The sequence below is a fragment of the Nanorana parkeri genome, unplaced genomic scaffold, assembly GCF_000935625.1.
Source record: "Nanorana parkeri isolate BGI_ZX_2015 unplaced genomic scaffold, ASM93562v1 scaffold4, whole genome shotgun sequence".
In the NCBI taxonomy this organism is placed as follows: Eukaryota; Metazoa; Chordata; class Amphibia; order Anura; family Dicroglossidae; genus Nanorana; species Nanorana parkeri.
Window position 1 is genome coordinate 4,631,664 of NW_017306272.1, and position 15,342 is coordinate 4,647,005.

General features: G+C 41.7%; 1 protein-coding gene across 1 annotated transcript in view; it reads left to right on the top strand.

Moving 5' to 3' along the window:
* Window positions 1-2,932: 2,932 nt before the first annotated feature.
* Window positions 2,933-15,342, top strand: part of SKAP2 (src kinase associated phosphoprotein 2) — a 181,977-nt gene continuing 169,567 nt past the window's right edge. The window contains exon 1 of the mRNA XM_018575404.1: window positions 2,933-3,128. Within this exon, the coding sequence (XP_018430906.1) occupies window positions 3,089-3,128 (40 nt within the window). The 5' untranslated portion in view covers window positions 2,933-3,088. The remainder of the gene's footprint in view (window positions 3,129-15,342) is intronic.

Genomic DNA, 15,342 nt, shown 5'->3' on the forward strand with positions numbered 1-15,342 from the left:
ATACCTTAAAAATACTGAAGATTTGCCAAATTCAGCATGACGTAAAAGTAATAAACAGGACAGTCTAGCCCTAGATATTAGGGGATTCATTTTTATGGCAACTACAAAAAATATAGAAAGTAAACAATGTTCAGGCACAAAATAACAATATATTATATAATGATTTGCTTCAGTGTTATAACCTCAAATTACTCACTGGAGGGACAGACAGTAAAGGGGACGGGCACAGCTGGCTCTGGCTCTAGAGAGGCAGCGACTGTTTCCTTTTAAATGCAGTGAATGTTCAGGTATTCATGTCGCTACGGGTGCTGCAGATGCTTCAATACTAAAGCTGGCAAAAGTAATTCCTCCTTCCACGTTGTTAAGTGTGAATAGTGGAATCTATGGATTGTTTTAGGAGAGAAGTTTGCTAAACACCTTATAAAGTTAACTGGTTTGGAGATCATTTGTTTTTTTACCAAAAGTGGAGCTACATTTTAAGACTCAAAATATTTCAACGGGTGTCAGCGTTTTTTTTTTTTTTATATTAGTATAAAAAAAAGTAGTAAAAATAGTGCAGGTTACCCTGAGTGACGTGACTGTACACTGCACCCCTTACATATTTACTACACTTGGTTATTGTTTAATTTTCCTGTGACTAGAATACATTTCTTAGGTAAATATTAGTTTATACTGGCCAGAGAATGAGACTAGTAATGCCTATCTGATTTATAAACAGTACGGTATAAGAGAATTTGCAAAGTACTGAAAAACAGGGATGTTTACAGGAACTTTCAGGGAAATTGTAAATGCCAAATTTCTTTTTACAGAAACAAAATCCATTATATAGGATATAGGATAAAAGAAAAAATATATATTTATAATAATTGCCTTTTTAGCAAACTAATTGCATTAGAAAATGAATTGTCATTCAGTTATTTTATGTCTATTTTAAGAAATATTTGACACTATACTGGTAATATCTGCTTATGACTTATGTTTATGCTCATTTCAGGGCAGAGTGAATCTTTGAGTACTTTCAGCTTTAGTGACCAGGCACCAGTATCTCATCCACACAATTTTAAAGAACGTCTGTTAATTTACATACAATAAACAAGATTTCACAGGGCTAGCAATAGACAGGCAGACATCTATCTGTCTATTTAGATCCTTGCATGACTCACTGAGACCTCCTACAATCCTGAAAGCAAGTTGGAAAATCTGCTTTTGCAATAATGATTGCCTACATCTGCCATAGATGCTCAATATCGCCCTCTTGCCCTTCAGAAATGGCCTGATAAAATGAATGATGCTCAAAATCAGAAGCATTGCTTGCTGTACTTAAAGCAGAACTATGGGGTTAAGTATTTTCCCCATAGTTCTCCTTGGGGTAACGGGAGGACACAAACTAGCGTCCTCCCGTCACCCAAGGCTCAGTATACCGCGAGCTGTAGCTTGCGTTATACTGAGACGCCGCAGTATACCGCGAGCTGCTGCTTGCGGTATACTGAGACGCCGCACCTGAAGCGGATCCCAACAATTGTGTCGGGATCTGCCCAGCTGCGTGACTGACAGCTGGCTCTGCCTATCTAGAGGCAGAGCCAGCTGTACCCGCCCCTCCCCCGTCCAATCCACCAGTCAGCGCTAGCTGATATATATATATATGTCTGTAATGAAGTCAGGCTGCATACATAGTAATAAATATTCACTGTTTTAGGTGTAATTAGCTGCTAAGTCCTGCAACAAGGGTGAAAACACTCTTTGCTGGAAACACGTTGGAGGGTCAGACCACTGCTCTCACACAGAGTGTCGCAGCACTAATATCCAGCAGCCCGACACCCTCCCCTTGCCCGCCTGCACACTGCTCCAATCAAGAGCATTGCTCAGAAAGCGAGAGCGCTGTTGATTACAGCTGTGTGCAGGGATTTGTATTGGACCGCTGCAGACCCAAGCTGCTGTTTGTGTGTGAGAGCAGCAGTCTTGCTACCAGCACAAGGTATTTTGACCCTTGCTATGTCACATAGCAGCTAAAATAACCTAAAATAGCAGCATATTTATAGTACTCAGGGCCGGATTGCCCACAAGGCCACCAAGGCCATGACCTCGGGGATGCCGGGAGTAGAGGGGTGGCACGGCCCATGGTGGACACTTATAACTACAGGGAGCAGGAAATCAAGCCGCAGATAGAAATATAAATCACGGTATAAGCGGGGATGGATGCAGTACATAAGGATGACTGCTGCCCCCACTCTCTCTTACTTGTCTTTCGGAACCTTGTGTAACTTTCTCGTGTGAACCACCTACAAACCACCCGGTGTTTTTGGCATAACCCATGTCTGTGCTCTCTGATTGGCCAGCTAGAAGAGTCTCCCACCTCCAAGTGTTCCATTTCCATGGCAACCATCTTCCTCCAGTAGCGGCAGAGCTATTTACAAGGGTTTCTGAGTACCCAGCAATGGCTTCCTGTATGCTTCATTATAAAGCAAGGAGTAGAGGGGCGGCACTGTCGGATAAGAGCCCCTCTTATTGACAGTGCTATACCTGCGGCATTTAGATCTCTGTATAGTAATTAACCATTGGTCATTTTAGTAGCATGGCTAAGCAATAAAAGTGATGAAAGATGTAAAAACATCTGAGCATTCATAAAAGCTCTGTGTGTGACAATACAAGTACTTCCAATGCTGAAGAATGTTCCTTCGCACTCTCTGTAGTTAACCCTACAAAGCTCCACTGACTAAAGTGACACATGAATCAGTCACATTGTCTTGTGTAGGGCCACCTTTAGAAAGTCTTTGCTCGATTAGAGAGCATTAGGCACTGTGTAGAAAACGGTATGCTGAGAGAGTGCCTTTGACTGATTTTTGCAATGTGGAAAATACGCTGTCGGTAGTTTATTACACAATTGTGTGCTTTTGGCCTGTGGGAGGAGGCGAGGACAAAGTGGCTGATTTGTCCAGCTACTTCCTTAAATACTGCAAACACAGAAGCCTTTTCTTTCTTCCTCTCTGCCTGTTACTTCCCTGTTTTCATACACACAGTAAAAACTACAAGCTCCAGTGCTGCTAGCACGACTTTCAAATATCGCATTGTATAGAAGTAACTATTCACCATGAATCAGCTACCTGAGGACATTAAGAACATTATAGCAGGTAACTGATGAAGGGTGGGGCTTACCGGGTCCGTGCTTTACAGACTATAGCATTGCTTCTCTTTCACGTACACTCTTTTCTACTTCCTTCCACAATACACACTGTTATAGCCAATGGCTTTCTCAACATTTTGAACATGCACTGTTTTTAGTGTCAGTGTATAACATGTTACACTTTTTTAGTGTCAATTTTAATTATTGTTATAAGATCATTGCTATAATGGGGTAAACGAAATTAGTATATTTTAGGTGTGATATACAGCACCTGTCAGCAATCATTATATAATTTTACTAGCAAAAGTATGTGTATGTTTCTATGTGCCTCAATATATGCACACATCACCTCACATGTTCATATGATGATCAGGAATGTGTCGGTGATTGGCTATAGGTGCCTAAGTACATTCCTTGTTCAGTGTCATCACTGATTGCCTCAGCTGCTAGCTTGCATCCAACCTTAGTGGTACTGTTACTGCTTGAAGTGGTCTGATTGGGTGGAGGAGGTTTTTGACTGCATGATGTGTCAGGTTGGGGGAATCTGTAGATGTATTACAGGGTCTGACGGGGAGGGGTAATGATGGCGTGAATCTGTGGAAGCATGAAACAGTCTGCTGAGAGGTCTGTGGCTAAATGAGCAGAAGACGGTTGGAGAAGGTCTATTGCTGGATTAGGGGGTCTTTCCCAGGAGGTCTCTGGTTCTTTTTAACTTTTGACAGTCCACACAGACAATACGAGCGTGTGGCCCCCCCTCACCTCCTGCACCATGCTAGGCCCCATGCCCTCAACACTGGGGAGAGTACTTTGCCGGGGGGACCCCCTGGAAAAGCGCCTTGTCCCCATGTCGATGAGGACAAGGACCTCCTCCCCACAACTCTGGCTCGGTGGTTGTGGGGGTCTACGGCGGGGGGGCTGATCTGTATCTGTCTTCCCCCTTTTTATAAAGGGGGCACCCAGATGCCATCCCCCCCTCGTGAATGAGTAAGAGGTTAGTTGCTATCCTTACTCATTCATAAAATAAACAGTCAAATTGTAAATAAACACACCACACCGTATACAAAGTCCTTTATTAAAAAAAAAAAACCTACAGCACAGGTATTTGACAATTCCTTTATTAAAAATAAGTCATTATGATAGCTCTGCTTCCGAATAGCATTTGGGAGCTCGGGAATGCTATTCGGTTGTCCCGAATAGCATTTGGGAGCAGAGCTACTATCATTGACAGCTCATTGACATTGTTGACATTCGGGTCAGAGTTGTCATTTTCTAGTAAGAGTTCGTTGGGATCGATCGTGTTGGCAGGCGTCGGGTATTTTTTCTTTTGGCGAGTCGGCAGCTGTCGTCCATCGTGATTAATGAGGATCTACATCTCTGGACGCCATGATTGACCTTTGGATTACATTGATGGACACTTTTTGGGTTTTTTTTTTTGAATAAAGAAATTGTCAAAACCTGTGTTGTGTTTTTTTCCTTTCAAATAAAGGACTTTGTATACAGTGTGGTGTGTTTATTTACAATTTGACTGTTTATTTGGTGAACGACTAGGGGTAACAACCAACCCCTTACTCATTCACGAGACAGGGCAACATCTGGGTGCCCCCTTTATGAAAAGGGGCACCCAGATAAGCCCCCCTGCCCGCAGATCCCCACAACCACCGAGGCAAGGGTTGCGGGGAAGAAGCCCATGTCTTTATCGACATGGGGACAAGTTGCTTTGGCCGGGCCCCTCCCCCCAGGAAAAGTACCCTTCCATTGTTGTAGGAATGGTATGGTGTGTGTGTGGGGGTGGGGGGGCTCGGAGGCTGCTGCTTGGATCAAGGGTCTGGTATACGATTTTAGGGGGGAACCCACACATTTAGTTTTTTTGGCATCAATTGGGAGAGGACTCAACGCTGTTTTTGTTTTATTTTATTGTTTAACAACACAAGTTCATTCTGAATGACATTTGGAGAAAATACGGATGCATCTGAAGTTTCGCTATCGGAAGATTCGGATACACTTAGATTCGCTGTTTTTCTATTTGTAAACTCGGATGCATCCAAATGTCTGAATTTCCGAAAATTCAGACGAATTTCAATTTGGAACAAAATGAATTGCACATGTCTAGTGAGAATGCAGTAGGCGGTCTTGTGGTGGTGGGGGTCAGTGACTTTATGAGGGGCCAGGTCTCTTCAAATTAACAAAGACCTATGCCACTCTTCCAGTATCAACTGTCATGGTGGATGTTAGAACTAGTTATAGCATCACTGTCACTTTGAGCTTTCAGAATAAAGTGGAAGCTCCCCCCTCCCCCACAGCAAAATTTACACTCCCTGATGAGTGGAGGACTCTAGCTCTGACTCACAGAGAGCATGTCAGACCACATCAGATAGAATACACATACAGCATAGCAGTCCAGCTGTCCTTACTGTAGCAGTGGTCTGCTGTACCATTATTATAAATGTTTAGGCCAGACAGTGTTCTAAATCTAGGTTTTATCTTCTTAATGTCTACCTGTAATGAGGTTCGCATGCAGGGGTAGAAGGCACTGGGTGCATGGGGTATTTAAATTGTATGTTTTGATACTTAGAGAGGGATTCAGTATTTGTAAAGCACACTTCTCATGAGAGAAATATGGGGGCTGCAATTTCTGATCCTCTTCAGAAAATGCTGACTACATGTGTTGATGGGTTTGTGTCATAGCATTAATTTGCCATCTGATAAAGACACTTCTAAGATCATTCAGAATTCATTGACAGGGGCAGTTGACCTTCTTGTGACCTGCATTTGACCTGCTTCCTTCTGAAGCAAACAAATGCCATCTACATAGGCCCCAAGGCCCCGTTCACACCAGGGCGCTTCCAATGAAATAAACGATCCCATACATTGTTATGGGGACCGTTCATGCGACTGTGCGGGTCCGTGCGATCCAAACTGCTTTCCGCCCGAATTGCTCCCTGACCCTTTTTTGCCACGCTGATCAGTGTGGTTTCCATACTGCTTTCAATGGAAACGCGATGTTCAGCGCGGTTTTGGGCATTTGTAATTGCTTTTTAGCGCTGAAACGCAATTAAAAACACCCAAAACTGCTCTTTTCAAATCCGTGCGGAAACCACGCTGATCCGCAACTGCCCTGATGTGAATGGGGCCTAAATGTGGCTCAGAAGTTGATGGTGTCTACTATAAAGTATAGCCTGAGAGAATAAACACAGTTTTTCGCAATGCACCAGGATGCCAAGGTCTGAATGGGCCCCTATACTTTTGAAAACAATGTTATAAGTGTAACATCATGTGCATTATGGTGCAGTGTGATGGTATTCATTTTGAATGGCACATCAACGCACTAAGGGAACGCATTTCCAATGCACACGTTTTGCGACACACCACAAAGCAAGAAAATGTGCTACTGTGCATATTGTTGCATTGCCAAAAATGGTGCATGTCCTTTTTTTTGGACCTTTTAATATAGTTACATAGTATGTGAGGTTGAATAAAGACACAGGTCCATCAGGTTTCAACCTATATGGTGTGTGTGTGTGTATGATTCTTGGAATTTCAATCACTTTGTATTTTTTGTGAACTCAGGAACTTATCCAAGTGTTTTTTGAAGCAGTTTATGTTTCTCACTGATACAACTATCTGTGGAAGTGAATTCCTCATCTTCACCACTCTCAAAGTAAAATACCCCTTACTCAGTTTACGATTATACCTCCTCTCCAATTTCTTGTCTTCCTTATGGTACTTAGTTTGAGTAGTGCGTTCCCAATACTGCAGTCCCCACTGATGAGTTTGTAAACTGTGGTCATGTCACCTCTTAAGAGCCTCTTCCCTAAGGAGAACAATCCTAATTTTTGCAGGCGTTCTTGCAAACCCTCTATGCCCCTTTTTAATTTGGTTGCCCTTCTCTGAACCTTTTCTAGTTCACGGACATTCCTCCTGAGGATTGGTGACCAGAGTTGCACCGCGTACTGAAGGTGGGGCCTTACCAGTGTTTTATAAAGGGGCAAAATTATATTTTGATCCCGTGAATACATCTCTCTTTTGATGCAAGATAATATACTACCAGTTTTATTAGCTGCAGCTTGGCATTGCATGCTATTACTGAGTCTGTGCCCTATAAGGACCCTAAGATCCTTCTCCATCTCCGTTTTCCCCCATCTCCGTTTTGCATGCATGTTCTTAACTCCCAAGGGCATGAATTTACATTTATCTAGATTAAAGCTCATCTGCCATTCTATGTCATGTTGTGATCTTATTTCCTTTATCATCTTTATTCCTTTATTATCTTTATTTGCATAACTTCTTATCTTCAGCAAACACTGACAGTGAGCTATTTATTCCAACCTCAATGTCATTTATGAACAAGATAAACAGAAATGGCCCCAAGACTGAACCCTGGGGCACTCCGCAACACCACTTTGGACCATTTAGAGAATGTGCGATTTATCCCTGGATGCGGTCCTGCAACCAATTTTCTACCCATGTACATATTGGTTCTTCAATGCCCTGTGTACTGGGTACTGTACTGTGGGTACTGTGTTAAATGCCTTTGCAAAGTCTAGAAAGACTAAATTAACTGGGGGTCCCCTGTCCACCTTACAACTTACTTCCTCATAGAATGTTAACAGATTTGTTTGGGAAGAACAGCCTTTCATAAATCCATGTTGGTTCTTGCTTATGATGCTATTCACATATGCAAACTTTTCCATATACTACCCGGACCATTATCTCAAAAACTTTACATATTACTGATGTAAAGGTGCCCATACACCTATCGGAAATCGCCCACGAATGGTCTTTCAAATGATAATCGATCAGTTGATGGGAACCCAATGATTTTTTTTACTGTAATGTACGGTCATGTTGGAAAACTTTTTTCGAATCGAACGAAAATCAAAGGACTAGTGGCGTTTTCGTACAAAACAAATCGCAACAAGAACACCGCACATGGGCAAACTAAAATCCGCTCTGTCGAACGCCTTAATTAGGTGAATTAGTATTGCTAACGAATGATTATTGAAATCTACAGTGGTCTGTGCATGATGGACTATTTGAGCTAGAATTGATGAGGGTTCTTGGCAGCAACGAAAATTTCCAATCGAAAATCTATAGGTGTATGGCCATCTTTAGATAGACTGGCCTGTAGTTGCCTGGTAGATATCTTGAACCTTTCTTGAATATCGTCCACACATTTGCTTTCCTCCAGTCCGCTGGTACCTCTCCCATCCTCATTGTGTCCTTAAAAATGAAAAACAATGGCAATAACCAGACTCAGTTCTTTGAGGACCCTTGGATGCAAGCCATCTGGATTCATTAGTCCTTTTTTGTGGCCCTTTTAATATAACACATGTTAATGTGCACGGAAAATGTGTGTTGACATAGTGCCCCAGGCTGCTAAGTCCCGAACAAGCCCTCATACTTTTGAATAGATTTTTTCATGTGTACATATGTACAATATTGGCCCTTATGTTTTTAGTAACTGAATGGCAATTTGTCATAAAAGGACTTTTTGCTGCAAATCTCTTTGGTGCTTATGTTTTTGTATGGTCACAGAATTCTTTTGCGATATCTAAAATATTTTGTGTGTTCCTCTGTCCGTTTCTGTCTAGGTGACAATGGTCACCATTACATGCAGAGAGGTAAATACCCAATGGGAATAGAGCAAAAAAGTTTTGCCTTTACATTCATTTTACGACTTTCAAACACTGATGACAGTCTATGAGTATAGTATTATCAGAAGATTATAATGCGCTTTCTTGCCGTGTTTTCAAAGTACTCATCAGAAAACACTGATATTACGTTGATAGTAAATACCAAGGGCCTATTACTCCGATAACACAGCTTGGAATGAATGTTCCCTATTCTTCTGGAGAACATGCAGGGCCTTTAATTCTTTGTTTACCTACTAGCATTTACCTATTCAGGATTATTTTGGGTAAAACAAAAAAGAGCATGACTCAATGCCTTGCAATATTTTAAACATTTACCCAAATGCAAATCCATAAACTATTTATAGGAAATAGAAAAGGAATTTATTGTTTATAAAAGGCAGTCAGATGCCAGCTTTCATTTGCTCACCTACCTGAAAAATAGCTGTTAGAATCTATCTAGAGGCTAATACAGGAATAGGCAACCTCAGCACGTCAGCTATGGTGAAACTACAAATACCATCATGCCCCTGCCTCTGGGAGTAATCCCTGTGGCTGTTAGAGTCTTGCAATCCCTCATGGGATTTGTAGTTTTAACCCAGCTGGAGTGCTGAGGTTGCCTACCCCTGGGCTAATATATCTTCTTTGCCTTCCTTGCAGTTTTATATACCCTCATTATTACAAATATGGGATGCACCAATAAAGTTTTTTAGGTACCGAGTACTAGTACCAATATTTTTTTTCTGGTACTCGCTGATACCGAATACCAATACCAGAAGTCCCATTAAGAAAGCCAGGAGGCTTGTAATGACTCGCCACCTGGCTTCCTGATTAGCTGGGAAGCCAGGCAGCGTGTAACGACTCGCCACACAGCTTCCCGATCAGCAGGGAAGCCGGCTCCATGCTCCCTCATCACCAGGTGAAGAGGGAGCATGAAGCCGGCTTTCTGGCCAATCAGATGCTGGGGGGATGTGTAATGACACGCTGCCCCGCTTCCTGATTGGCCAGTTCCATGCTCCCTCATCACAAGTGACAAGAGAACATGGAGACGGTTTCCCGGCCAATCAGGAAGCCGGGCAGCGTGTAATAACTCCCTGCCCGGCTTCATATTCCCGGAAGCTCAAGTATCGGGATAGGCATCGGAGCATTTGGGGCGAGTACGAGTACTCTCCCAAATACTCGTCATCGGCATCGATACCGATACTACTATCAGTATATCCCTAATACAAATGCTTATCTCAGGGCATTAAGTCTCTTCTACCTAATAAACACAGTATGATAATGCTTTAAGTGCAATAGGAGGAAAAACATAATTCTTGAGTCACAACCTGATCTGCCCCTCCACCTTGAACTATGGTGCCCGGAGCATTTACTATTTTTGCTGTCCTTTTTGCTACTCGGCTAAATCATTCCAAAATGAATGTTCAAATTAGTCATCAATCTATAGGAAGCCTTAGCTTATTGAAAAAAAGGTCAGTTTACAGTAAGCAGACAAACAGGAAACTGCTGAGCAGTATATGAGAAAAACCTCAAAGCCCCTGTTCATTGCACACTGTATATATGTGTTATGTTACAAGTTTTACAAACTTAAGGGCTTGTAATGATCATATTTGAGAATAATTAACAGACAAATACATTAATATAACTAGTGAAGCAAGAGAAATCTAACTGAAAAATAGTAAAAAAACAAACAAAAGTGCCTTGAAAAGTAAAATAAACTACAAAATGAACAGCCTGTATAGACACTGGAGCTGGTCAGCTGGATAGACTCCTATCTTTAAGTTATAGATACATTGTAAAGGGAGATGAAGTGAAGTCTGGATCCTCTGCTCACTCTGGTCACTATGCCTATACACAATCAAAGAAGCATCACGGATAATTTTACAGATGTAGCTTGGTTAACGGCTTTATGAGGTCTCAAGACTGCCATTAGTGTCACAACTCTATTTCAGGAACTCTGTAATGAAACTTGTGAAATGACTGTTAATACTGGTAATGTAGTAACATAGTTACATACTATGTAAGGTTGAAAAAAAGACCAAGGTCCATCCAGTTCTAACTAGTGTATGTGTGTGTGTGTGTGTGTGTGAGTGTGTGTATTTATTTTGCTCTAACACTTCCCATATCCCTGCAGAGTCTGTGAAAGAAGAAACGCATCCAGAAGTTTCTTGACTTTATAAATGTTATCAGCAGATACCACCGCCTGTGGGAGGGAATTCCAAACTTTCACTAGTCTCATAGTGAAATACCCCTTAAAAATTCTAAGATTGAACGCCCTTTCTTCTAACCTCTTGTTGTGTCCCCGGGCTCTCAATACAGTTTTGGGATTAAACAGTTTGTTCCTAATATTGTGGTCCCCATTGATAATTCAACTAGTGACTTCTCTTAAAGTGTATGTATAGCTAAAACATTTTTTTAAACTTTGGCTAGAGTATGGGAAGATTAAAACCCATCAGATTTTCTCTTTGTTCCATTGGGGAGAGGAAAGAGGAGAATCTCCCCAAATCTAAAGGGCATTCTCATCTTAGACAGCTGTCACCAGATTATTTGTCCCCATTGCAATATTTCCCTTCACCTTTTTCCCATAAGAACTAACTTTCTATCTCAGTGACAATGGTCACCAGCACAAATAGAGGGGTAAATGTCCTTAGCATGGACATATACCAGAAACAAAACTTAGCTTAGTGTCTAATCCTCCCATACTGCTTCCAAACTAGGAGGAGGATTTTACCTTTACATAAAATGTAACCCTTCCATAGGTGCTATATACAATGACCAGGGGGAGGAGGCAAGACCCCTTTACCTCAAAATAATATACTCTCAGTACAGAGCCTGCAGAGAAGAGTGGTGCCAGCAGGGCTGTCCCTAAGGTATTTGCCACCTGAGGCAATGAGCTGTTGTTCCCGGGGGACGGGGTTGGGGTGTTGTTGTGCTGAATATGAGTTTGGGTGGGCTGGACTGTGCTGTCAGTGGCTCTGTCCAGCATCCTGCCCAACTCACTGGCATCACCAGTTGGCAGGAGCTTGATGGGAGACAAGCCAGAGCATCCCACTCAGCTCCTGGCAACCGGTCAGTGAGACGGGGAGGAAGCGCACAGAGCATCACAGGTTGCTCTTGTTGGAAATACAACAGCATACTGATTTGTGTGGCTGACATTCAGAGGTGCAATATTGTCTTTTGAGCACCAGATGGTGCTGTGGTGCAATGCCGGTATCTGTACTTGTGTATATTTGTCTATGATATATACTGTATGTTTCCTGTTTGATGCTGTATTCCTGTATATTCATGTAATGTCCTTCTAAGCATGTCAAATTTAATTCAGCATTACTCAAGATCTCAGTGCTTCATCTAAACACATAACCAACAGCTCTCCGTGATTTTCTTAGAGGCATTAGTTCCCAAATCGAAGTATATCATAGAGATTTATATGAACATTAGTCTGCATTTGAGCACTGTTTGATATCGATGTGTATGAACACTTATGCACTGTTTGATTTATTGGACACTTATCAAGTCTCATAACAGATTTACACTGTGAACGTTATCACCTTGGATTCAAATTATTTATTGCAGGTTCATTTTATTAGGTTTACAAAGTATATCACCTTTCTCATAGGGGTATATTTATTTGTTTCCAGTATTTAGACACACTTTTTGTTTGATATATTTTTAAGAGAGGTTCAGCGCGGTGCATTGTTTTAAGAAGGAGTCTGTCCCATAGCCTTCTACAGGGCCGTCTGAGACATTCAGGTGACAGTACCATAGAAGTCTGTGAGGATTGACTAAGAAGGCACAGCCCACAGCAAAAATCTGATTATGGCCATGGTCTGTGCTCTGAGATTGAGGCAAGTGTGCATGTGTGGTGGAGGGAGGGAGTGATAGACAGGAAAGGTAATGGCAATTAAAAAAAAAAAAAAAGCACTTATCCTTTAAGAATTATGTATTTTACTAGACTAAATACAAACTCCTATATTAGAACTTTCTAAGCAAACCACATAACTTGTAACCGCATTGGTCAGATGAATATTTCATAAAGCTTGTACTTAGACCTGCAGACAGCTAATGATTTAACTATGAAACTAGATCAATAATAAGCCAAAGAGTTTATAGAAAATCATTTGGGGTTTCATTTCTTAAATATCTACAATCTAAAAAACAAAAAGTCTAGCTGCATCTTCAATAAGTGTCAGAAACAGAGGAAAGCAAACTAGCACAAGAGATGCTTCTAGAAAACATATGCACAAAAAAAAACCCCAAATAGATACACATGTTCCATGGCTAGATTTAGTGGCTAGATTTAATGTCTTAGTCTCTTTTACAGTGATGAGAAGACATGTTGCTTGTCTTTTAGTTTAAAAACTGTTATTTCAGTTGGGTTTCATTTTTAAAAAGTCGATTTTATTTACTGTCATAAATAAGAATATTTAATACATTAGATCTTTATTCAAACAGTGCCTACAGATGATACACTTGGAAAAAAAGGAAAAAAGGTGCCTTTTCAATAATTGTTTTAGTAAACATATAAATAGATGCAATGGTCTGCTGTAGAAAAAGTAAGTACACCATTGGCATCAGAAGCTGGTATTGTCCCCTTTAGCAGAAATTACTTCTTGTAGGCATTCAGTCTTCAGAACATTGTTCCAGAAGGCCTGGTCTTGGCCTATATATTTAATGGCAAACTGTAGTATTATAGTAATATCCCCTTTGGACAGCAAATACTTTTTCTTAATACACCTCTCATGCAGGGTATTTGACCCCAAATGTTGTAAGAGTTACCTGAACACACCACAATGAAATTTTGAGATCATTGGAGGCTTCCTTTAGCATGAAATGGTTAGCTCTTGGGCAGATTTTGTTGGGTTAGCCAGACCTGAACATACCAGCAGTCGTTTGAAATCTACACAATTTATAGATTATTTTACATTCATTACAGTGGATTGATTTATTTCAGATCTTTTTGGTAATTGTTTAATACCTCTTGCCAGACTCATAGGCAATCACAACTTTTTTTTTCTAAGGGCCTTAGAGAGCTCTCTTGATCTTCCATGATGGCACCACATGCATCACTAGCAATTAGAATACCAGACCTTAGATATCTGAGGCTTAAATAAGACAAGCTCCATCTGCGTTTTCCCTAAGTAGGGTCCTATCATTGGCACCTAATTTACAACACCCAATTCTAAATTTAAAGTGGTGGTAAATGCAGGGTGTACCTACTTTTTTTTCAATAACAAATCTGCATTTATATCATGAACATGATTACACCATGCCAATTTTATGTGACATTTTCTCAAGTGTATCACCTTTATCTGCAGGCACTATATGAATCAAGATCTAATGTTTGCCTGTTCAAATATATTGAAAAGGTCAACAATTTCCATGAGGTGTACTTGCTTTTTCATATGATAGTAGGTGCCAATGTAGCTAGGTGGTAAGTGTATCCCAGAAAAGCCTCACTTTGACCTGTGTAGTCAGATTAAACAAACTCAGACATGGCAAAGGTTGTGTAGGGATTGCAGGACAAAGAAAGTCTGATAAGCAATTGTTTATCTTGTGAGAGTTGAACAATGACATCTTCAGAAGCTACATTGCACTCCTTTTTCATTTGTGTACTTTAAAATGAGTGTCACTGTGCTGTATATACCCTGGGCTCAGGGATGTAACTAGAATCCACAGGGCCCCATAGCAAAATTTTGTATGGGGCCCTGTGATTTTTAGTTATACCCCTTGCAGAGCCCACTTGAGATCCCACACAGCCCACCTGAGGGTGACCCTGCAGAGCCCACCATAGACTCTCAATGGGCTGGTCGCCTCCTCTTCCTCCACGCTCGCTGATGGGTCCCGCCTCCTCCTCCGTCACCGTGCCCGCCTCCTTCTCAGTCACCGGGCCCCGCCTCCTCCCCTGCTGTCAACCACGGGCCCCACCTCCTCCACCACTGCTGGGTCCGACCTCTTCCACCGCCGCTGCTGGCTCTCATTGACTCAGCAGCGGCTCTGGAGACGAACGCGGTCAGTGATCTGAACAGCAGCGCATTCTTTTTCAGAGCCGCCAGTAAAAGCCACCAGCAGAGGATGCCATAGCGACCCAGGCGGTCCGCTCGGCATCTGGCCAGGCCCCACTGTGCCCCGGGCCCCATAGCGGCCGCCTGGGTCGCTATGCCGATTGTTACGCCACTGCCCGGGCTATCCATTTATTTGTATGTTGGCTATAGACATTTGAAGGCATCAGATGTTCAGACACAGTTCCACAACCCTCAGGGTTTTTACCACAGCATGACCAGGGGTTATTGAAAGCTAGATGCCCAGATCAAGTTTAGCAGCATCAGCACGCATGGGTAACTTAACAATAACTTTATAACCAGTTTTATTAAATACATATAAGGCTTTTATTTGGTATATTTTTTAAAATATATAGCCTGTTCAGGTTTTTATAGCCTGACAAATAAAAAAAGGCATTTTATCTAAAAAAGCTAATTAAATACATTTAAATAAACTGTATTGCCCTTTAACAGCTGCAGCTTGCTGGTTTAAGCTGTCACAGTGCCTCCTGCCACAGGCACTGACAACATGAACTGGCAGGTTTGTTTGTTA